At 36.3% G+C, this 25697-nt stretch overlaps 1 protein-coding gene across 3 annotated transcripts in view; it reads right to left on the minus strand.

The window, feature by feature from the left end:
• Positions 1-25697, minus strand: part of TTC29 (tetratricopeptide repeat domain 29) — a 255421-nt gene that overhangs the window by 165971 nt on the left and 63753 nt on the right. For all 3 annotated transcript variants that reach the window (XM_082389007.1, XM_082389008.1, XM_082389006.1), the window contains 2 exons: positions 15267-15479; positions 7510-7595 (listed from right to left, as the gene is read on the minus strand). In XM_082389007.1, the coding sequence (XP_082245133.1) occupies positions 7510-7595; positions 15267-15479 (299 nt within the window). The remainder of the gene's footprint in view (positions 1-7509; positions 7596-15266; positions 15480-25697) is intronic.

The following is a 25697-nucleotide window of genomic DNA, read 5'->3' on the forward strand; positions in this document are numbered from 1 at the left end:
CATTTTCAGGTGGAAATTGATGATGGCCAAAGGGAATTACTATTTCTTTCCTCAGCACCTGATTGATATACGTGGGTAGCTTTCTCCTCTTTAAATGTCAGCGTCTCTGTGACCTGCTGCACAGGTTTATGACAGGAACTATCACTTCTCTTCACCAAATGCCCTTTTCTCATTAGTAGGTATTTCAGCCCTAAATAAATCCATTATTTGTTTTTAGTTTAGTGCTAGTCCGTCATTCAGTAAAGAATGCTTGGTCAGCAAAGAATGGATGACCAAACCTTATTCATATACTTGTCAACATAGTCTTCTATTACATGTATTAATCATTTATTAATAAATTAAAGTTTTAAAATTGAGATACATTAGCAAAATTTCAGAGTCCCTTCTGTTTCAGATCATCAGAACCATTCATTAGGGATATTTACTTGTGACAGGTTTCTCTAAGTCAAGATTCTTTGAAAAAATCACGTAAAAATCTTTAAACAGATGAACAACATTACCGGAAGGGAGAAGAAATTTGTTAGAGGTAGTGCTTGAATCTAGGGGCAAGATACTGAAAATCTGAAAATATTCCAAATTATAAACTTAAAATACAAGTGAGAGAATAAAAACAGTGTACAGAATTGATGATGAGATAGACTGAATATGAAAAGGCAATGTTAAATCTAACTGGACGCTTTCTCAAGCTGGTTCCCACATGACGAAGTTGATTTCAGGGCATTCTTACTGCCCTCCAGAACTACAGTGTGACAGAAACACCATGGATGCTTTAGAACAGATGAAGATAGTGTTGGTAATACTACACAGGGTGGGAAAGTAGGATAAAAAAGGATTTCAAAAGAAAAATTCTTTTTTTATGTGTTGAATATTTACCTTGTGGTTAGATAACCAGGCAGATACCTAATCAACCAATCAGGGAATCAATCTTATCTATTAATTGATCATGTAATTCTTTTTTTACAATACATTCACTAAATAAGGTGTGGGTTTCCAATAGATATCTTGTAAACTAGAAGCCATGCCTTCAGACGGAGAGCAGCTGCAGAAGGAAAGACAGGCTGTAGTTTGAAAATAGAAAATAGATCACTAGGTTATACGATCACCTTCACCAAGTCCAGAAAGAAAAAAGTGAAAAGGCACAGAGAACTCTATTCAATATCCTGTGATAAACCATAATGGAAAAGAATATGAAAAAGAATGTATATATATGTATAACTGAGTCACTTTGCTGTTCAGCAGAAATTAACACAACATTGTGTATCAACTGTACTTCAATAAAATAAACGTAAAAAAAAAACTGAAAGGGGATTGAAACTCAAGTCTGAAGAATGTCCTTTTATATCTGAAAGGAAGGAGGGAAACGTGGCTAAAGTAAGATACTAGAGAGAATGAAAAGATGCGGTCATCTATCTGAAATCAAAGCAAGATGTCAGGTTTTGTGGGAACTAATTTCAGTGCAACAGCAAAAACACGCTGCCTTCTAAAATCAGCCCCAGCTGGAATACCTTCATGCCCCGAATCAGGTACAACTGTTCAGTGTCCATTCTCCACCCAGCCACATCCCAGCCCCAAATTCCCATTCTCTGGTGATTCCCTGGTACCTGTTTCCTGCCTCCTGTTTTCCAGCTGTGAATCTGATGCCTTTTCGAGTTTGCTCTTAGCATCTTGTATCCAGACCTGACAACAGATTCTTCATTGGCGCTGCAGCTCTGCCCATGGGTCTGGCTCAAATCTTATGCTTGATTCCTGCAAATTCTCAGTTCTGGGTGAGCTGTGTTCCAAGAAGGTAACAATATTCTGCCTCAAGCAAGTCCCTGGTTCTTCCCAACCACACAGGTTACTCTTGACAGTAGCAGTGAGCTGACCTGCCTGGTTTTCCAAAGACTCCGCCCTGGCTGGAGAGTTACATGACAAGAATGAACTAACCTTGACTCTCAGTGAGGTACATGCCTGGGTGAGGGGGTTGAGCTCTTACTGGAAATATCTGCAAGGAGCTCTCTCATTCCAGTCCCAAACCGGGATAGGAGACAGAAGGAATGTGCTCACTTCTATCCTTTAGACACGCTGGTTTCCTTGGCTTATATGCCATCATCTATTCCTGGTTTTCCTGCTACCTCTCCAGAGACACTGCTTAATCTCCTTGGCACCTCCTTCTCCCAGCTTGGCCCTAGAACTTTTTCATTCATCATTAACTGTCTCTAGGAAATCTCCTCCACTCAACAACTTCAATATGCTGAAAACTTGCAAATTTATACAGCCTCAAATTTACACAGCATCTTCAATCCAGACCTCCTCTTGAGCTCCAGGCCCACATATACCACTGTCTATAGATCTCTCCTTGGCTATCTCAAAAACTCCTCAAACTCAACATATTCAAAACTGAACTCCTCATTTCCCCCCAAGGCTGGGCGTCCTGTGGCAACCCCCACCAGAGGCCATGCAGCTCTACAGCCAGGAACCTAGGCCCATCTGCACGCCACTGTCTCCCTCACCTCCCAGATTTAATCTAATTCCAAGTCCCCCAGAACTTCTGAATCTATTTTGTTCCATATTCACTACTACTACTAAAGCCCAGAGACTTAGTTGATTAGTGTAAAAATAATAAAAGCTACTAATTGTCAAAAGTTTATTATATACCAGGCAGGCACTCTTTAAAAACTTGATATAAATTGTCTTTTCTAATCATCCTATGTATTAGCTTCCTAGGACTGAAGTAACAAGGCAAACTAAATGGCTCAAAAATAAAGGAATGCAAGAGAGTTCCCTTTTCTCCACATCCTCTCCAGCATTTATTGTTTGTAGAATTTTTGATGATGGCCATTCTGACCGGTGTGAGGTGATACCTCATTGTAGTTTTGATTTGCATTTCTCTAATGATTAGTGATGTTGAGCATCCTTTCATGTGTTTGTTGGCAATCTGTATATCTTCTTCAGAGAAATGTCTATTTAGGTTTTCTGCCCATTTTTGGATTGGGTTGTTGGTTTTTTTGATATTGAGTTGCATGAGCTGCTTGTATATTTTGGAGATTAATCCTTTGTCAGTTGTTTTGTTTGCAAATATTTTCTCCTATTCTGAGGGTTGTCTTTTCATCTTGTTTATGGTTTCCTTTGCTGTGCTTTTAAGTTTCATTAGGTCCCATTGTTTATTTTTGTTTTTATTTCCCTTTCTCTAGGAGGTGGGTCAAAAAGGATCTTGCTGTGATTTATGTCATAGAGTCTGCCTATGTTTTCCTCTAAGAGTTTGATAGTGTCTGGTCTTACATCTAGGTCTTTAATCCATTTTGAGTTTATTTTTGTGTATGGTGTTAGGGAGTGTTCTAATTTCATTCTCTTACATGTAGCTGTCCAGTTTTCCAAGCACCACTTATTGAAGAGGCTGTCTTTTCTCCATTGTATATTATTGCCTCCTTTATCAAAGATAAAGTGACCATATGTGTGTGGGTTTATCTCTGGGCTTTCTATCCTGTTCCATTGATCTATATTTCTGTTTTTTTGTGCCAGTACCATATGGTCTTGATTACTGTAGCTTTGTAGTATAGTCTGAAGTCCAGGAGCCTGATTCCTCCAGTTCCGTTTTTCTTTCTCAAGATTCCTTTGACTATTCGGGGTCTCTTTTGTTTCTATACAAACTGTGCAATTTTCTGTTTTAGTTCTGTGAAAAATGCCATTGGTAGTTTGATAGGGATTGCATTGAATCTGTAGATTGCTTTGGGTAGTGTAGTCATTTTCACAGTGTTGATTCTTCTGAACCAAGAACATGGTATATCTCTCCATCTGTTTATATCATCTTTAATTTCTTTCATCAGTGTCTTATAGTCAGAATGTAAATTGATACAGCCACTATGGAGAACAGTATGGAGATTCCTTAAAAAACTAAAAATAGAACTACCATATAACCCAGAATCCCACTACTGGGCATATACTCTGAGAAAGCCATAATTCAAAAAGAGTCATGTACCACAATGTTCATTGCAGCACTATTTACAATAGCCAGGAAATGAAAGCAACCTAAGTGTCCATCGACAGAGGAATGGATAAATAAGATGTGGCACATATATACAATGGAATATTCCTCAGCCATAAAAAGAAATGAAATTGAGTTATTGGTAATGAGGGGGATGGACCTAGAGTCTGTCATACAGAGTGAAGTAAGTCAGAAAGAGAAAAACAAATACCGTATGCTATCACATATATATGGAATCTAAAAAAAAAAAAGATTCTGAAGAACCTAGGGGCAGGACAGGAATAAAGACGCAGACATAGGGAATGGACTTGTGGACACGGGGAGGCGGAAGAAGTGAGAGAGTGGCATGGACATATGTACACTACCAAATGTAGAATAGATAGCTAGTGGGAAGTAGCCACATAGCACAGGGAGATCAGCTCGGTGCTTTGTGACCAGCTAGAAGGGTGGGATAGGGAGGGTGGGAGGGAGACACAAGAGGGAGGGGATATGGGGATATATGTATATGTATAGCTGATTCACTTCATTATACAGTAGAAACTAACACAACAATGTAAAGCAATTATACTCCAATAAAGATGTTAAAAAAAAAATAAAGGAATGGATTCTTTCACAGTTTTGAAGCCTAGCAATCTGAAATCAAAGGGTTGGCAGGACCATGTTCTTACGGGGAGGGGATCCTTCCTGCCTCTTCAAGCTTCTGGTTGCTCCAGGCATCCCTTGACTTGTGGCACTGCAACTTCAATCTCTACCACCATCTTCACAGGGACTTGTCCTCTGTGGGCATGTCTTCTTGTCTTCTGTCTGTTTCAAACCTCCTTCTGCCTTTTTCTTATAAGGACCCTGTCACTGGATTTAGAGCCCAGCCAGAAAATCCAGCACAATGATCACCTCATCTCAAGAGCCTTAACTTAATTACATCTGCAAAGACCTTTTTTCTAAATATGGTAAAATTCATAGATTCCAGGGATTAGAAAGTGGACATATCTTTTTAAGGCCACCATTCAACCCCCCAAAAAGTAAATATACTTATTAGTTGAGGCAATTGAGACTTAGAGAATTTAAGGGATTTGTCCAAGGTCACACAGTTAATACGAATGCGAGCTTCACATTTGATTTATGGTTTCCTTACCTCCAGAAAAATAATTTCAATACTTTTTTGAAAGGAGTAACAGTATCAAGAAATTTGTCACTTGGATGCCAAATGCTGCTTCTTAAATACATTCATTACTAGACTACCCTACACCACTACTGTTATCTTCCAAAACTATAGATCAGATTCATCATGCCTGGCATGTTGTCTGTCACTTAGAAGGTGCTCAATAAACAGTTGTCAGTAAATGAATGAGATCATGCCACCAGCCTCATCAAAGTCACCAAACATTCCACATTGCTTAAAAAATGAGCTTCACATTCCAACAAAGCATTCAAGACCCTCCAACCCTCCAAAAGATTAAAAAGTATAATCTTGGAATTACGATGAATTCCTAATTCTTAGAAAGGCTGTACTTAGAATGAGTACAGCCTTTCTAAGAATGTCCAGAAGTCATACAAGAAAAAATTGATAAATTTGGCCACACACGTATCTAAAAGTTCAGGATGGAAGAATTTCATAATAAGGCCAAAAAACAGTGGCCTGGAAAAATATTCACAACATGTGTTAATACATATGTCTAATTTCCTAAAGATATACATAGCTCCTGAGGAAGCAGTCACCTTCATTTATTGTTGTTTGACAATAAACTTGTTAAGCTTCTTTGAAGGGAAGATTAGAAATAAAAATAAATTTTTCTTTAAATTCATCTCCTCTCCTCTCTGAACCAGCACTTCCACCCTTAGGAATTTATTCTGTAGATCTTCTCTCACTTTGGCACAAAGCTATTCACTGCTATACCCTTTGTGAAACAAAACTGATTGGAAATAACCTAAATGCCCACCAATAGGAGATAGTTAAATCCATTAAAGTACAACTATACCATGGGATACTATGAGTCCCTTTTAAAATGAGGCATGTCTATATATACATTAGTATGGAGGAAGTTAACTCAGGGGACAGAACAGTGTGTATAAAACGTTACCATTTTGTAAACAACAAAAAGGACACACATATATATATGCACCTATATGCCAGGCATATCTATGAATATTTTTGGAAGGATAAACCAGAAACTTGTAACTGTATTTGCCTTTGAGACTGAGTACAGGGACGGAAGGAAGATTTATTTTTCACTGTAAACCCTATTGTATTGTTTGAATTTATTTTGCCATGTGCCTGCCATGTGATAGAGAGAGAGAAAGAGAGAATCTATAAGCTAATTTTCACCTAATTTTCCAACTTGATCTCCTACTGTATCCTGTCTTGTACATGACAATTCATTGCTTCTCAAACCCACTGACTATGATCATACTGAGTGTGTGGGAGTGTGTGTGTGTCTCATATGCTATCATCCTCGACTCTCACGCTTTCTGCCTGTATAAATCCTGCCCCTCAAAAGCTCTTCTGTGCAACCTTCCTGATCTTCAGTGTTGAAACTAACTACTCTTACCTCTGAACTCAGAAAACCCCTGTTCATCCCGCTTTGAATTATAGTTGTTTACAAGTTGGTCCCCCTCATTAAATTAGCTCCAAAAGGGAAGTGTGCATCTTGTTGGCCTCTGTGTTCCTCAAAGTACCTGGAACACAACAGCCTTGCTGTGTGCATGTCATTAACTAAAAAATATTAAGTAGAAGGGTCAACTAGGAAAACCCAAGTCTCTTACGATTAAACCCAATTTTAAGGATGATAGAGAAAAATATTTAGCACAATCACAGGAATGCTGTTTAGCATGAATATCTAAAAGAGCCAACAAGAGCTCCTCAAAGCTGAAAAATAAAGCCAATACTCATATCGAATAGGATTATTACATGAGATGTATGTGAAATTCAATAAGAAGTTACAGTTGAAATGAGAAGAATGAAAGAAAAATGATTTCAGTTTTACAGAAAAGATAGCTCTTGACATTTTGTTTTTTGGGTTTTTTAGTCAAACACACCAAGCCTGGTCATAAAATAGGCAAACACTGATTTTTATCCTGAAGCAGGCTACTTCTCAGATTGGCACTAGCAATGCCTTCCACCTTTGCAGCCCTCCTTCTCCCACTCCCCACACACAAAGGAAAGGTGCACTGCAATGCAATTCAATCTATTGCTTATTAACTACAGTTTTTTCTAAGAAAACTTTCTCAGATCATATTATGTTTGCTGTAATTTTTTTTTTTTTTACTATTTACTTTTTGCTGTCATTTAAACCCATTTCCTCTTGTCCTTGGTGATATAGGAGTGGAGGGTCCCATTACTCCATATATTTAACTTTCATCAATAAAACCAATTTTTAATGCTTCTAGAATAGTGCTATTCTGCTTTAGTCTCTATAAATAGGTACACTGACACCCGGCCCACCCCATTTCTGTTGGCCTTATAACAACATACAATAAAAAAAATATAAAACAAATATAATAAAATAAAAATAAAAAGTGGTAGTGATTAAAAGTCAACTTGAACTTACTGCTAATGCTGTTTCATACTCTCCAGCAGCCAAGTGAGCTAAGCCCAAGTAATAGGAAGCTTCTTCTTCCATCTTTTTGTCATTTCCTAAAACAAAAATGTAGAAAAAGTCATTAATGTATTACAGAAATTGGTTTATTACAACAAACAGAATCTTTGCTTTTTAAGAGAGTAGAAAGTTATTATAACAAAGTATACAGATTTATATCAACAATCTTTGAAACCTAACTGTGTACTCATCAAAAAGGCTGATGTTAATACAATTTACCTGGGTCACAGATATAAGTGAGTAACGTGCATTAGCAATATAATTATGAGGAGTTTCCCTCCACAAACAAAACCCAGTATTAGCATTTTGACATTCATATATAAATTCCATACCGGTCCACCATGTAAAACCTATAGTCATTCATCATAGCTGCGACTACGTACGTGAAATAATTGATAAAGAATATCAGCCTTACATGGTGCACAGACAAACACACACACACAGACTGGCATTCAGCTAAGTCTCTAATAGGGCAGATAATTAGCAGATTAAGGAATTATTGTCTTGATTAGGTTCAATTTTAAAGCTATTGGTTAAAACCTGGGTGAGAAGGACTGCCAGAGCTTGGTTTCTTGGTATAAAATTCCATTCATATTTTGAAATCCAAACACATTTTTTCCTTGCTAATGACTGGTAAATGCTTTTCACCATCTTTTCACAAGGAATTTAGCCTTTCTAATTTCTGCATAATGTGCTTTATTCCAGGAGTTATCAAATTTTTCTTTCCAAAAGCAAAATGTGTAAACATGTAACACATGGTTCAACAAGACATACATCATACCATCTAATAAATACATAATTTATTTACATTCAATGTACTAAATTGAACACATAAATCTAATATACTTGCAAGAATCATTAGAGGTTCTTATTTTAAAATGGAATACTATCCTTTTTCTACTTTTGTAAGTCTTTGGCTTTTAATGCTACCTAACTCCTGGGTAATGCAAATGCTGACAGATCCACCCTCATTTTTGATGTTTGGAAAGTAAGCATCCTTAGATTTCTGAACTCTGCATTCCCACCATGATGGATTTCCACAGGAGCTAGCAATTCTCTACGCTGCACTCACTCTCAGTAATCACTCAATTACTTCTCGTGAAGCAGTGGCTCAATTGGAAGACTATGAAGAAACAGGTTGGCAAATGTCAGTGACAGTAGTTTTTTTCTTCTCTAGCAATTTCATCAATTGCAAAGAATTATACCCTCAAGATCTCACTTCAGCAGAGTTGATGGTGCTAGCGATTCAGTCTGGGGAATTTGAACTCATAACTCAGCTGGGCCCTCACTTTTTCTCTGTTATGGGTTTATGAGTAATGGGGAGAAGGGTGGGATAGGGAAGGGGAAGAAGGGGTAGAAGGAAGAGACTATGGTGGGAAGTTGCCTCTTAGATAATTAAAGGTTGACTATTTGTAACTTGTACTTTCTGTGTTAAATGGTGTAACCACGTTAAAGCACTAACAACCTCATGCTTGGATAGAGTATCGTCATTTGTATCTAACTTTATGTAAAGGGCAGTCCAGCAAAGAGGAGAAGAAAAAAGAAATCTACCCCTATTGATAGAAAGATTTTGAAGCAGCTAACTCAAATAGTCAGATCACACCAAATATTAGTTTTAAAATAGGATTTAAGTATAAGAATTTTTCCTGCTTACTGAGACAAAGTTAAAGTGAAAGCAATAAAATAATGGAGGAAGATGTCAGCATTATTAAAGCTGAGTAACACAAATACAAGAGAAAAAAGGGTAAAATATTATTTATACTGTGTTGTTTATTTGAGTGGGTTAAATTTATATTGGCCTTGCTATCCAAGTCAATAATCATTTATCTTAAAAAATCATGTTTTTATTTTCAAGACTAAATTGTTCATTCTTACACTAGTATGTTTACTAGAGAATCTAAAGAGGAAGTCGTCACAGGTGGAATAATGGACAGAGATGATGTTCTTCAGAGTAACTCAAATGTTTTATTAAAATGTGCCCTAAAACTTCCTTTTGTTATTTGGCTAAAACATATTCACTCATTTATTTATTCAATGAGTACTTACTGAGGACCTACTCTGTACCAGGCACAGCTCCAAGCACTTGGGATACATCAGTACATTAACCAGACAAATTCCCTGTCCTTGGGAAGTTTATATTTTAGAGAAATATAAAAAAGAGACAAGAAATTGAAAATAAACATAATAAATTATATGGTAAGTTGTATAGTGATAAGTATTCTGGGGAAAAAATAGAGCAGGGTAAGGGGATTTGGGAGTGCTAAGTAGGGGTACAAAGAAAAAGGCAGGTTTCAATATTAAATACAGTTGTCAGGGTAGTGGATATCACTGAGAAGATGGTATCTGCAAGAAAATGAAATTAAAGGTAACAGAAAATTTTGGGAAACACAGAACTATGTGGAAATTAAACACACTCCTAAATAACCAATGTGTCAAAGAAGAAATCAGAAGGTAAACTAGAAAATACTTGGAGATGAATGGAAATAAAAATACAAAAACCCAAAACTTGTGGGAATCAGCTAAAGCAGAGCATAGAGGGACAAGTACAGTTATAAATGTCTATTTTTAAAAATAGGAAACATCTTTCCACTTTACAAAACTAGAAAAAGAAGAGCTAACTAAACTCAAAACAGAGTAAATAATAAAGACTAGAGAGGAAATAAATGAAATAGAAAAAAAATACAGGATATCAATAAAACAAAAAGTTGGTTAATTGAAAAAGTCAACAAAATTGACAGAACTTTAGCTAGACTGAACAAGAAAAAAAAAAAAAAAAAGAGAAAAGCCTCAAGTTATGAAAATCAGGAATGAATGAGGGAAATCACCACAGTCCTTACAGAGATAAAAAATATTTTAAGAGAATATTATGGACAATGGTATACCAACAAATTAGGTACAGTAGATGAAATGGAAAAATTGTTAGAAAGACACAAACTAATGAAATTGACTCAAGAAGAAATAGAAAATATGAATAGATCCACAACAAGTAAAGAACTTAAATTAGAAATCAAGATACTTTTCAAAAAAGAAGCCCAGAGTGCTTCACTGGTGAATTCTACCAAATATTAAAAATATAATCAACACCAATCCTTCACAGACTCCTCCAAAAACTTAGGAGAAAATACTTCCCAAATATGAGACCACTATTATTTTGACATCAAACCAGACAAATACACCACAAGAAAAGAAAACTACAAACCAGTATCCATTATGAATATAGACAAAAAATTCCCAACAAAATACTATCAAAGCCAGTCCAGCAGCATATAAAAAGGATTATATACCAGATCAAGCTGGATTTATCCTCCGCATGTAAGGTTGGTTCGACATCTGTAAATCAATCCATGTAAAATACCATTGTTATTAGAAAGGATAAAAACCACACGATCATCTCAATAAATGCAGAAAAAACATTTCACAAAATCCAATCCTTTTTTATGATTAAAAAAAACCCTCAACAAATTCAGAATAGAAGGGAACTTCCTAAACCTGTTAAAAAAAGTATCTACAAAAAAACCCACAGCTAACATTACACTTTATGGTGAAAGACTGAAAGTTTCTGTCATAAGATCAGGAAGACAAAGATGTCCTCTGACACCAATTCTATTTAACACTGTACTGGAGGGTCTAGCCAGTGCAATGAGGCAAGAAAAAGAAAAGGCACTAGTGGTAGGCAAACTTTTACCTCTATCTTAGGGTTTTTTGGCTGTGCCTGAGAATTAAATTGACAAAAGACAGAATATCAGGAGAAAAGCATATAAATTTACATAAGCTTTAGGTCACATGGGAGCCTTCATAAGGAATGAAGAGCAATGAAATGGCAAAACCTACCTGCTTTAATATTGGGTTGAACAAAGATAGGCAATTGTGGAAAAAGATATAAAGGAAGGAAGGTTAAAGAAGATGAGGATTATTTTAACAAGGTCTGCTTGTGCAGAATTCTCTTGGCCTAGGCTCCCAATCAAAGAATGTTTCTTTTCTCATGGTACAGGGCATCTTTCATATGGGTGTTTCCATTTCCTATTTTTAGGAAGAGGGGGGGAGATTAGAATGCTCCTTTTTGCCTCTTGTTTTTCAAGTGCCTTTAGCTCACAGTACTCTTTATGCCAAAGTGGCATTTGGGGTGGCATATTCTGTTACCCTTAAGCATCAAGATCAGAAAGAAATAAGTAAAACTATACTTGTAGATGACATGATCTTACATATAAAAAATCCTCCACAAAACATCCACAAAAACTCCACAAAAAACATCAAAGCTAATAAATGAGTTTAGCAAGGTAGCAAGATACAAGATCAATATACAAAAGTTGATTTTATTTCTACACACGAGCAATGAACAATCTGAAAATAAAAGAAAAAATTCCATTTTCAACAGCATCAAAAAGAATAAAATATTAGAAATAAATGTAACAAACCAAGGGCAAAATGTGTACACTGAAAACTATAAAACATCATTAAAAGAAACTAAATAACATGTAAATAGACTGATAACCATATTCATGAATTGGAAGACAGTGTTAAGATAGTGGTATTTCCCAAACTGATCAACAAATTCAATGCAATCCTCATCAAAATCCCAGCTGTCATTTTTGGAGAAGTAGACAGACTGATCCTAAACATCATGTGGAAATATAAGCAATGTGGAAGAACCAAAGCAATATTGAAAAAGGATAATTTGGAAGACTCGCACCTCCCAATTTTAAAACTTACTACAAAACCACAATAAAAAATATGTAGTAGTAGAATAAGGACAGACATGAGGATCACCGCAATAGAATTAAGAATCCAGAAAACAACCCTCACATTTATGGTCAATTATTTTTAACAAGGGTCCCAAGACAATTTATTGAGAAAGAACAGCATTTTCAACAACTGGTACTGGGGCAACTGGATATCCACATACAAAACGTGAAGTTGGACCCTCTTGACATCACACACACACACACACACACACACCTAAATATAGGAGTTAAAACTATAAAACTGTTAGAATAAAGTGTAGAAGTAACTTTTCATGAGTTTGGATTAGTGGAAGCCTTCTTAGTTATGATACCAAAAGCACAAACAACAAAAGAAAAAAATTACTTTGCACTTTATCAAATTAAAAACTCGGGTTTCAATGGATACCATCAGAAAGTGAAAAGAAACCCAATCTGATGAAGGACTTGCATCTAGAGTATTAGAGAATTCTTGTAACTCTATAATAAAAGGACAAAATAATCCAATTAAAAATGGGCAAAGAAACTGAATAGACATTTCTGCAAAGAAGATATACAAATGGGCAATAAGCACATGAAAAGATGATCAACATCATTAACCAACAGGGAGATGCAAAATAAATTCACAGTGAGATATCACTTTATACCTACTAAGATGACTATAATTAAAAGACAGAAAGTAACAAGTACTGGTGAGGATGTGGCTAAATTGAAACCCTTTATACATTGTTGATGGGAATGTAAAACGGTTCAGCAACTTGGGAAAACTCTTTGCCAGTTCCTCAAGAAGTTAAACATAGAGTTATACCACCCAGCAATGCCACGTTTACGTATATACCCAAAGGAATTGAAAACATGTACACAGATATTCATAGTAGCATTATTCATAATAGACAAAAGGTGGGAACAGCGTCAATGTCCATCAACTGATGAATGGATAAAGAAAATGTGATACAACCATACAATAGTGTATTATTTGGCCATAAAAATGAATGAAGTAGTGATACCATCTACGAGATGGATGAACCTTGAAAACATGATGCTAAGTGAAAGAAGCTGGGCTGAAAAGAATACACATAGCATGATTCCACTTGTGTGAACTATCCAGAAGAGGTAAATCCACAGAGACAGAAAGTAGATTAATGGTTGCTAGGGGATAGGGGAAGGAGGGTATGGGGAATGCCTTCTAATGAGTATGGGGTCAGTGCTGATGTTTGTACAACTTTGTGAATTTATTAAAGACCATTGATGACTGAAAGATGAAAATAATAGAATAATAGAGTCATAAGACCACTGTATGGCTGGTGCTATACTTGTGCATTACACCAAGGTGCCCTAACTAAGGTGCACAGTGGATGTCAGTCCTCCTTAAATACCATGTAAACCAATGCGGGAGGCAAGCCTTATCCATGCAATCGTCAGCTTGCTGCTTCAGGTTCCCTGACCAAAGTAGGAGACAACAGTAAGAAGGGATGTTTTGTCCCAGAGCATTTCAGCGGCTGTCAGAGCTCTGTAAAATGCTGTGCAATCTTTTAACCTGTCTACTATCTTATATGAAAAACATGGGCACAAATATTTATTGGATTTAAAAGATATTAAAAATTATTACAGCAGAAGAAGCAAGTTTTCTCCTATTCTCTTTATCTGTCCTTTGGAAAGTGAGAGATGCTTTCAGAAAGGAGATGGCTTGGCAGGCTTTGACTATTGGAAGAGGGCCTAGGAACCTTGCTTTCTTTGTGAACAACCTTACAATTTAGCAAATGTGAACCTAAAGTGAAATATCTTTTCCTAACTAATAACAGTAACTTACATTAAAAGTTCACATAACCTTTCACGTGACTAAAGTTAGCTGCTGAAATTGATCTAAGAGCTAACTACTTATGACAGTGTGTACCCCTTTGGGGAAGGTACTAGATCACCATTCATTCAAAAGCAGTTCATTCAATGGGATACATCTTTCACTGGGGGTGATGTCCTATGGGTATTTTAACTAATATTACTTTTAAAAATTAACATAGAGAATAAGCTTAGATCTTACTTTCACTCTTTAAAAAATTAAAATCAAACCCAGGAAATCAGTCCTGTTTACTCCATATAAGCCATTTGTTACTCAATAAGCCAACTGATTAAATACGTCCACAAGCTGATGAACTTTCGTTCAAGAGCATAACTTCCATCTTTTTCTCCTTCATGAAAAGTAATTTATTAATATACTACTCTGAGGTCACAAAACATCCTTGCATCTCACAAAGTAAAAGCTTATGAGTATATGTTCCAATTTTTGTCTTTATATTTTATACATATTTTAATGATAATAGAATATTAAGGATGTGATCAGCTGTCACAAAAGCATTTTCATTGCTGTAAGCGTGCATACAAATCACCTGGAGATCTTGCAAACCTGCAGATTCTGATGCAGTCGGTCTGGGGTGGGGCCTGAGATGTTGCGTTTCTTATAAGCTTCCTGGTGATGCTGAGGCTGCCAGACCAAAGGCCACACACTTTGACAGGCATGGGTCTAAAATATATTCAAGTTCTATCTTCCTGTTACTCTTAACTAAATAGTTATCATACCTTTCCTATTACCCCACCATAGGGAATTTACAAACAATGAAAGGTCTCTCAGATTGTAAGAAATATATGACCTTAAGCACACACACACACACACACACACACACACACACACACACACACACAGAGTTAACTTTTGCAAATGACCTTACCTTCTCATCATGGGTTTACTGTTTTATAACATCATTCCCAGAGGGTTGCAATTTTGGAGATAAAGCTTTCAAGAAACGAATGGATTTCTTGCTGTCAGCACTAAGGCCCCTCTGTTTTACAGTGAAATTTGAAAGTATATTGATGGCATTTGTCCCTGCATTTCATAGGAAATAATCACCCAAACACTTGACGATTTTTACCTCCCTCTTGGGAGAAGCAGTATCTGCCCATTAAAGGCAGCAATGTGAGATGCTCTTTTCCACCCACCTTCTTTGGCTATTTCAGAAGCTTTTATTAGAATTCTGATGGCCTGTTTGTATTCTTTATTTTCCAGCATTTTGTCTGAGAGTAATCTGTAAGTCCTCAGGAGACTCTCACAGGCCAACAAGTTGAGAACGCGGCCTGTCTCATCCTTCCATATCCGTCCCTGCGTCAATTGATGGAAGGCCTCATAATGCTCTGCAGCTTCCAGAAGCTGACCTGTAGAATAAAAGCCATTCATAAATACAAACCACAGGCCAGAACATATTTTCAAATATTTTGCATACATCTTGTGCTTTACTATTAAAGTGTGTGTGGGCGGGGAGAGGACCACGGAATGCAGCCAAGTATTTCTAAGGCTGAAGAGGACTTCAGCTGGGAAAGGAGCTATCTCAATTTGGACCTCGGATTCAGCACTGATTTTGAAAGGACACCCGCTAAAGGCATATACTTGGGCTAGCAGAAATTGAGGAGAATTGCAAATGTTTAGAGACGGTGTGAATGTCAAGTAATAATTATTAATAACAATCATATTAGCTAACATTTATTCAACATTATATATGCAAGGAACTGTGCTGTGCACTTTATATGCATTTCTCATTTAATTGTCAAAACAGGCCTATGGAATAGAGAATTTTAAAATTACAATGTAACTTAACTGCCCTTCTCAACTATATTTTATAATATAGTCTGAAATATATCTTCTCAAAGCCAAAACTCTAAATTAACTTTAAGTCATTTGATTCCTTGAAATGTGACAAGCACGTTTCTGGAAGGGTAGTTTGTAGTTCCATGATATAGATTGTATTTTACTTGTGAATTGCCTTGTAGAAATGCACACAAAATCCTGTAATGTAAATGCTCTTTTATGGTATTGGAGTTACCTAATTGGAATGAACTGGAAAAGCACTTACATCTAGGCATTTCAACAATCGTAGTTAAGAGTGAGTGCAGGCTCCAAACAGACAGCCTGAATTCCTCTACCAGTTTTACCATTTTTGCTGTTTAGCCTCAGGTTAATTACTACACTCTCTGTGCCCGAATTTAATTCTTCTGCAAGTAAGATTATAGTGTAACTATTCATGGTGTTATTGTGAGAAATGAATTAATACCTGTTCAATATCTGATACAGAGTAGGTACTCAATAAACACAGCTGCTGTTACCAGTTGTCATAGTGATAATATTTTTAAAAACCCACAGGCCAATTGAATTATAGCCACTATTTATTTTCCCTTTCTTTAAGTACAACACAGTCTTCCTGCAAAATATGTAGTTGAGTCCTTATGACAATATTATCACAACTGATTAAATTAACCTATGTAGGCCATATTAGGCTCAATACATTTCCTCAAATAAGATGCACTGCATATTACAGATTGGACATTCCAGGATACTGTAGCCACTGCCATCACTATTGCATATAATTTCCTCCTATTTTTGCACTGAATTTGCTATCAAAATAAATATTAAAAATGCACAGATAAAGACGAACAATATTTTCAAAGAAACACAACAGAAATGTATAATCAGCAAATAAGCTGTACAAAAATTCAGTAAAGACATGGCCAGTCTGAGTCGCATGCAGAAGGAGGGCATATCAGCAAAGATACATAGAGAGAGGCAGGTGTGTGCTCCTGAGTTGTTTATAAACTTGTATTACGAAATTTTCACATGATGAAAGACTACAAAGCCATAAATACGATATTACAGAAGAATATTTGATTACATGGACAGGTGCTTATGATAAGTGAAAATATTGAAAAACATCAGATAACATTTACAAAGCATTACGAGTGTTATATGGGTGATGAATTGGTTTCTTTTCTGCTTTTTTCCCTGATTATTGGCATTTTCTAATGTTTCTATCATCAAAATGTGTTCAGTTTGTAAAGAGAAATATATAATGGAAACTATTTTAAAATTAATGCCCAGTCCTTTTTCATTTTTGATGCAGATACTCAAGGTTGAAGTTTACTGTTCTATCTTTACATTTAACTGACAATTTTTCTCTTACCTCCCACAAAAGCAGGCATAGTTTTTCACCTCTCTCCTGCAGCACCTCTGCCTGAAACACCTTTCTCCAAATACCCATGACTCTCGTTTCTTTTTTAAAACTCGAATGGAGCGTTGACATATATGTGTGTTATGTTTCCTCTGTTAACTATATTTCTGCCTGTAAAGTATAGCTCTGTATCCCTGGAAAGATGTATATGAGAGTTCTTTTTTTTTGTCCAGCATCCATCTATTTATAAAGTATGGATACATATTTCTTTTTGGCCATGTGAATAGGGACAAGTGGATACAGGGAACTGTGAGTAAACCAGATAGTTCCAGAAAAACTTGGGACCATAAGGAGACTAGGAAGGGCCTAACAGCATCTGTGGTCACACACAGTAACCATATGGAAAGAGGGTCCAAAAATGTGTTATAAAATAACAGATTCACTAAGAATTCCAGGAGGAGAGCCAGGAGACGAAGCTTTGGATAACTCGACTAATTACAATGAGATGCAAATGATGCATAATTATGTAAATAGCATATGAGAACTGATAGCTGGGTCCAAGATTTGATCCACATGGTGGAAGAAAGGGGCGGTAAGGGGAGGGGAGGGTGAAAGTGGGGAAAGGATATGTGGAGGAAATGGGGAGAGGGCTGAAGAGGGGGAAGGGGGGGGACAAAGGTGGGGACCGTGTCTCTGTATTCCAAACAAGCCAGACTTCCCTCTGTGTTACTGATGTGATTAGGTTTCCTGCACAGGCTAAGCAGAAATGAGAGGTTCTCGGGACATTGGTTTCAATTGGCCACTATGGAAGGGGGCCTTGGAATGACTGGGAAACAGACTTTTCAGTTGAGTTTGATTTTTGCTTGAGCACTTGGGGCTAGTATCAGTGTACTGCTTAGGTCATGATTATCAGCCAAGGTTCAGCTCTTACAAGGATATATTTGAAGTCTGCCATGAGGAAGGAGCAGTCCAAGATGCTTGGGTAAAAGGAACAGGGAGCTACTACTTCTTGAAGTCCTACTGGGTGCTAGTCAAAATGGAACTTTTTTTTCCCCAGACATTATCTTATTTAACCTTCCAAAACTGGTGCAGTAAATATGACTTTTCTTTTGCACCAAAGAGAAAACCGAGGCTCACAAACATTAAATGACTCAAATAGCTAAAAAGTGATGTTTAGGATTTAAACCCAGGGTCACCAAACACCCACACAGCTTAGTTCTGCCACATTAGGTACAAGTCAGAAAACTTGGGTGGAGTAAGTTAGAGTCTCTGGACATAAATATCGGAAGTTAAAAACAATGCTTGAGTTATGTGATTTCTAGTCTCTACCAGTTCTATAATTCTGTGACTCTACTCAGGCAATCACAAGATCCTCCAACATGAAAGAACAGATACTAGCCACTGATGTGCTTCTCATTGGTCTTCCTGAAGGAGTCTGACGTAAAACCAGCTCTGTAACCTGCCCCTAAATTCTCTAACCTAAACCATGAGGTGACATCCATGGGGTGAAGGCACCTAGGATGTCCCATACTTAGTCCTAACCTGTGGTCACAGGTTATTCATGGTTTCATGTCCCCTTCCTTAACCACTTTGCCACAGAGGAGGTCACTGGGGATTCTGACCAGCACAGCACAGTTTTAAAAATTTATTTATTTATTTATTTTAAAATTTTTATTGGACTATAGTTAATTTACAATGTTGTGTTAGTTTCAGGTGCACAGCAAAGTGATGCAGTTATACATATACATATATCCACTCTTTTTAGATTCTTTTCCCATACAGGTTATTAAAGAATACTGAGTAGAGTTCCCTGTGCTATACAGTAGGCCCTTACTAGTTATCTATTTTATATATAGTAGTGATCAGCACTGTTTTAAACCAAGGTGACTACGTAGAAGAAGAAGAGGTTTCCAGCCCTTCTCAGATGTAGGGAATCGTTTCTAAAGTTATTTGGTGGCAAGTAGGACTGTAAGTAAGCCAGCAAGGATTTGATCCAAATAATCAGAAGCACACAAACGACCAGGCTGCAATTTCTAAAGGCTGGTCAGAATTTGAAAGTACATATTATAATATGGTATAATATTTGATTTAAAAATATTAAAATATGTCTACACTATGAAGGGAGCATAGTAGTTTAAATAGGCAAGTATTTCCCTTTAAGCATGATTAACAATGATATCATTTCCATGCAATTTATATTTCCAACTGTGAACAGGATTTTAAGGATTTTCTTACTTTCTGAGTAAAGACTCATATTATTATTGACTAGATATTTATTAAGACATAATGCATCCTGTGTTTATCTGAAATTTTTAAATTTAAGATACCTGAGAGAAATGTTGTAAGAGGTCATCAATGTAGTGATCACTCTGACACTATACATGTAAATACAAATGAAGATCATAAACCAGTTTTTCAAATTTGGCTCACGGCAAACCTTTATAGCTTCTTCACCGTGTTCATGTGTTGTCTGCCCTTTGTTAGCAAATAAACTTGAATATATCAGGACCAGACAAGATTCCCAGATCCCACCATCAATCTTGTTGAAGGACAAGCGTCTAGATAATCGTCCTTCTCTGGAATTCACAGGTGTTAACATTATTTTTCATTGAGAAAGAGGGCAGAGAGAAGAAGAAGAATTACACCAAGGTATCACAAAAGTAAAAGTTGACTGAAAATGGAAAAGAGAAGGGCACATTCATAGATGTTAAAGGTCTCCTGAGGGGACATGAGGTTTATCTTGTTGCACCAGGAATTACTCATCGCTATGAGTAACAAACATCACAGGAGTAACTGTGACAAGAAAGGCATACTAACCATTGTTCAGCTAAGTGCCTGGTTCCATGCTAAGAAAAAAATCCAGAGTGTCCACTAATATTTCAAGTGAATCAGGGAAGAAAATGGAGCCAAGATGTTTTGTGGGAGCGACTGGAGATGACCTTCCACCAATACCATCAGTAATGGATTTAGCTCAAGAACACGAGATAGTATCAGAAAACACATCATGGGAGACACACTGTGAACAATTGTGTAAGACAAGAATCCAGGCATGGATAGAAGTAGCCTCAGTCTCAGGTGTTGTTTTTTTCTTTTGGTTTGCTTTTGTTTTTTTTTAAACAATTATATAACATCTACATAAACGCCAATATTGTATGCATTTATAGTTTTTCACCCAAAAGAAACTGTACTCTTAAAATAAAACTACTACAAAGGAGCTTCACTTTACCTAAAGCCCACATAAACAAGAAATCTAGCCATTTATTTAAAAATATAAACAAAACCCAAACAATGTTGTAAACTGCAAAATGTCTGGTAGAATGTTAAGATAAATACTACGCAGAGAAAATAAGATTTTATACATTTGGGTATTACCCAGGTTGTTGCTTACCCCTCTTCCCTGGTACAACATCTCTGAAAGTTTATAGATATTTGTTGTATCACAGCAGATGTCTAGAACAAATATTAAGCAAAGGAGAATGTATATGATCTCCCCCATTTTAGTTTTTTTTTAAAGTAGGAAGATTGACTAGATATTAACACAAATGGGTTTAAATGTGAAGCTGCCATAAAAGCAGGAACATAAATGTAATTCTCCCAGCCGCTATTTTGATGCACATTTTTGATTCCATGAATATTTTATGAAATGGCCCAAACTAAAGCCATATAACATTCCTGCATTACTGATGCTTGCGCCCGTAAGCTACGAACATTAGAGGCATGATTGAGTGCATTAAAATGAACTCGTTCAGCAGTGCATTGATTACTTGAAGGGGGAGGGAAAAGAAAAAAGAAAAAAAAAAAGAAGTTGCTCCACTTAAGGAAACAGCAAACAAATCTAAAGTTTGCAATATTATAAAGGCGTAAGCAAGTCTGAAATAAAATTTCCTAAATAGAGTGTGACTCTGTCTAGACCTGACATTAATTAGGCAAGGTATTAATTATGCCCAAAAATGGCTCTGGTATTGTTCAGGTAATTTCAAATGTCACAATCTCTAAGATGCACAGGCGGGTCTGCTTTAGCTCTATGCATCAGCAATTCTGAAAATAGCTAATTATTTCCTTTTCTATCAACTTGCACACTTGCCAGTAAAAATAACGCTACAGGAAAAATTGCATGAAAATAATTTGACAGGTCCATAAGGCCTATTTCTTCAGCAGCTCTGGTATAAGTCATAAGCATATTTAGTTGTAAATGGTGCACATTTGTTGAAGAATTTAGGGAAATATTCCACTTTGGTTTAAAACAACAACCTAAAGGAACAATAAAGCTTTATGTATATTATATTACATTTTAATCTGGAGCTACTGGACATCTTTGGCAGTTAAGTTACTATTCTGTGCAATGTAGACATAAAATCTGCTGGAAGCAAATTGAACAGTAGCAAAAAGAGAAATATGTTATTGCCTTTTTGTAAAAACAAAAGACATTGCTTTCCATTTCAGTTTAACTGCATGAGCAATTTATATTATCTTTAGGTTGTAACATTCAATTATGATAATAATAACGGCACGATACACGCTGAAATATTAAGGGCTCGTCATACTTCCCAATGGAAACTATCACTTTCAAGGGTTTATCTCTTGTCAGGGGAGATTTGCTCTGTACTATAACCCACTGCACACCATTGCAAAATGGAATGCTGGAAAACAAAGATTTGGTTTCTGTAACTCAATGGCATCCCTAATAAACTGGGAAGAAAATGTGCCCATACTTTTGAGTAGCTGCTTTGGGATACTTAGAAGAAATTTAAGGTGTTATTTAAAAAATGGAATCCTTTATCATTTTGAGCAAAGATTTCAGATAGACATTACAGGAATGCTATCATGTCCCTGTTAAAGAGTACAGGTCACTAAACCAGACAATGAAAAGGATCTCAGGAAGATAGGAAGCCAGGTGTGGGTGAAACTCACCAAAGTCTTTATCACTGATGTTGGCAATACTGGTGAGTTAACTTTTAAATTCCAGAAAATTTGCCTGGACTTTTCAAATATTCTGGAGGAACTGTTATTAATTGTTGTTGTTTGTGATTTTAGATTACTGAATTGTGGTCAGGGATGGACATGGTGCCCAAACTTGTCATAAGAAACTTGTCATACTAAATCTCAGATGGTAGTTTCCATCCAAGTGTTATAATTTCTAAGGATTAAGCATTGGACAGTTTTGCTTTTAAATGCTCACAATTGGAAGTATTGAAATCACTCAAATAATTTTTAAAAATGTAAACCACTTGTATAATGAATAAACAATAGGAAATTAATACTAGCCATTAAAAAGCTCATAAACATTCCACCTCATCTCAAAATACTAAGTAAAAAGTGTTGACAAGCGTAAAAGTCTGAGGAGAAATAAAGTCAATATTGACATTAGATCAACTAATGAATTATATTGCTCAGGACTTAATCAATAATGTAATTCTTGCTTGAATTATAGATTGCTCATGATTTTAAATAAACCACATTCTGATTGTGTGTACTATATGTTTATATGAGCAAAGAGAAAGGTATAGAGCATATATGCCAAAGTATCAGTATTGATTCTTTTATAGGAGATGGTGGAGAGTGAGGATATTAACTTTTCCCCTTTACATTGTCGTTCTGATTGACAACATGCATGTGCTAATTCTGTATATTACAAAAACCTAATTAACTGAAAGTAATCTATTTAGGTGAGTAAGGAGGGAGAAAAATAATGTTAGTGGAGCACTTACCACCATATGCCTAGCATGAATAGTAACTGATATATATGTGTGTGTATATATATATGTATGCATGTATATCTATAGATATATAAGTATCTACATCTTATTTTAAATTTGTATTTATTTTTTATTGACGTATAGTTGATTTACAATATTATATTAGTTTCAGTTGTACAACAGAGTGATTCCAAATTGTTATAGATTATTTAATGTTATAAAATATTGGCTATATTCCCTGTGTTGTGCAATATATCCTTGCAGCTTATTTATTTTGTACATTGTAGTTTGTACCTCGTAACTCCCTACCCTTCTCTTGCCCCTCTCCCCTTCCCTCTCTCCACTGGTAACCACTAGTTTGTTCTCTGTATCTGTGAGTCCATTTCTATTTTGCTATTGTCATTTGTTAATTTTTTTAGATTCCACATATACGTGATAATAGTATCTACATTTTAGGGATGGAGAAAATGAGCCTCGGGGGGTTCTCTTGCCTAAATTTCACATACCAAGCAGGTGGCAGAGCTGATGCCCAAAGCTCATGATGGCTTTATCTGCTCAAGGTGACCCCTCTTTGGAAACTGTCCAAGGAGGACAGTTTGACTTAAAAGCAAAGGCCAAGGTTTAAACCTGAGCACCATGATATCATTGGACCACTCGCACCCTTTCTTTAAGGGCTCTGAAACAAGGACAGCAACGCCAACCTCAGGGCATGGCTGGAACAGGCACTAATAGAGCTGCGTCGGCACCCTGCAAAGTGCCTGGTGCTTTGTGGACGTTCAGTAAGTTTTCATGCCATTTTATCTATTTTTTTTCAGGTTTGCCATTTGGAGCCATATCTGGATGAGATATATCTGTTGTGTGGAATGCTTCAACTCCAAAACGTTATGCAACAGTGTGACTTATTCAAATGGAAAGCTTTTTAAGACACTAGATGGAAACAGCACACTTCATCCAACTTGCGCCCAGCACCCCTCTCACTCTTGGTCAGTGGTACCTCCTAGGAGCAGTGTCTCTTCTCAGAGAGTCAGAGGAGATACTGCGTCCAGAAGGGTGAATCAGTGGGGCAGGAACTGCAGGCTCAGTGCAGCGATTCAACACCTCCTTGCAAAGCTTTGAAAAAGAGAAACCCGCTACAGAGCAGGCACCTCTGAATGAGGCTTCCTCTGCCTGCTACTAGTTAAGCAGTAAATAATTAAAACACCCTGAAAAAGACAGGTAAAATACAAGCCACAATGTCAGTAACACAGACATGAAAGAGAAGGGGAAAAAAATGAATTAAAAAAAAGGCAATGAAATAATTCATTTGAAGCTCTAATAAAGTTTCATTTGCAGTCTTGTTTAAAGATATATCAGACTTTAGGGATGTAACCTAATTACATTTTTATTCTAAGTTCCATTCAAAGATCTTGGACTTTGATTCTTTAACACAGATCAAACATGGAATAATTTTCTTGTGGCTATCAATACTTAAAAAGGATCTCTTCATTAAATACTATAAGGTCTTAGGAACGTGTACACATAGTAGATGGAGAATAAACTGACATGCCTTTAAAAGTGACAGTTAATTTATGTAGAAATAGCGATGCTAATTCACTTAACTTCTGAAAAAAAAAAACTTTTTAACTGTGACGTTCACTTTTATTCAAATATAAAGTGACTCAGTTTCTAATACTGATCAAATCAGATGCCCCTTAGAAAACATATACTAGTGCCCACTTTCTAAATCCATTTTTGGAATTTACCTGGAAAATGAAATCCTGGAAGTAGCAAGTCTTGCAATCTTGCAGAGATTAAAGGGAAGATGCTTTCAACAGGCCTGCAGTCAACCCAAGAGCCTTAGTGATGGGTGGATGTGTGAGAGTAATCAATGCTCATACTTAGACACTTTCTGGATTGGCTTTACTTCATATTGTTACTAGGAAACCTCAATGGAATAATGCCTTTGCTCTTCCAGAGAATATTTTTTGGAAAAGTTTCCTCCAAAGGGAAACTTTAAGATGCTAAATTAGAAGCAGTTTAAAAGTGGGGGAAAACAAACAAACAGGACTTATTTTTTTAACTATGAAGAGGAAAAATATGTTCCCAATGAACAGGCAGAGTTGTACTAGAGTTATGAACAGGTAGGGCAAGTACAGTAGGACTTAAAGAGGCCAGCAGGAAAGCCGGCAGAGTTTTGGTCATGATTCAGTGGCAACCATTGGGAGGTTTTGTCAGAGTTGGTTTTTGTTTGTTTTCCCTGCTTTGAAATATCCACAGTGTCCACCAGTGAATCTACTTTCAAGGATAAACACTGAATATGATGTCCTTTGTTCATTCAAGTGCTGTTTTCTCTTACAGTATTCTGTATGTAATGCAAGCTTCATTGTTACAAATTTTAAAATATGATAGCAATTTAAATAGAAAATAAGAGTTGTTTAAAACCAAAAATAACCATATTATGCTTGTCAAAATCTATTAATAGCAAATAACAAAGACGTCATTTTCTCACCACTGTTTGGTACATGAATAAACTACTAGGTTTAGAAAGACAAAAGAAAAATTTCAATCTTCACTATATTTAGGATGACCAATTCCTCCAGGTTTGCCAGGACATGTTTTGTTCCTACTCCAAAAATGTGGAGTCCTGGGAACCCCCTGATTCTCAGGCAAATGGGATGATCAGTCTCCGAAACACTGACCCAAAATACAAAGAATTTTGAAAATATAATTGAGTAAAACACAAAAGTGATACTTAGCAA

Source organism: Balaenoptera borealis (genome assembly GCF_965194805.1).
Source record: "Balaenoptera borealis genome assembly, chromosome: 4".
NCBI lineage: Eukaryota > Metazoa > Chordata > Mammalia > Artiodactyla > Balaenopteridae > Balaenoptera > Balaenoptera borealis.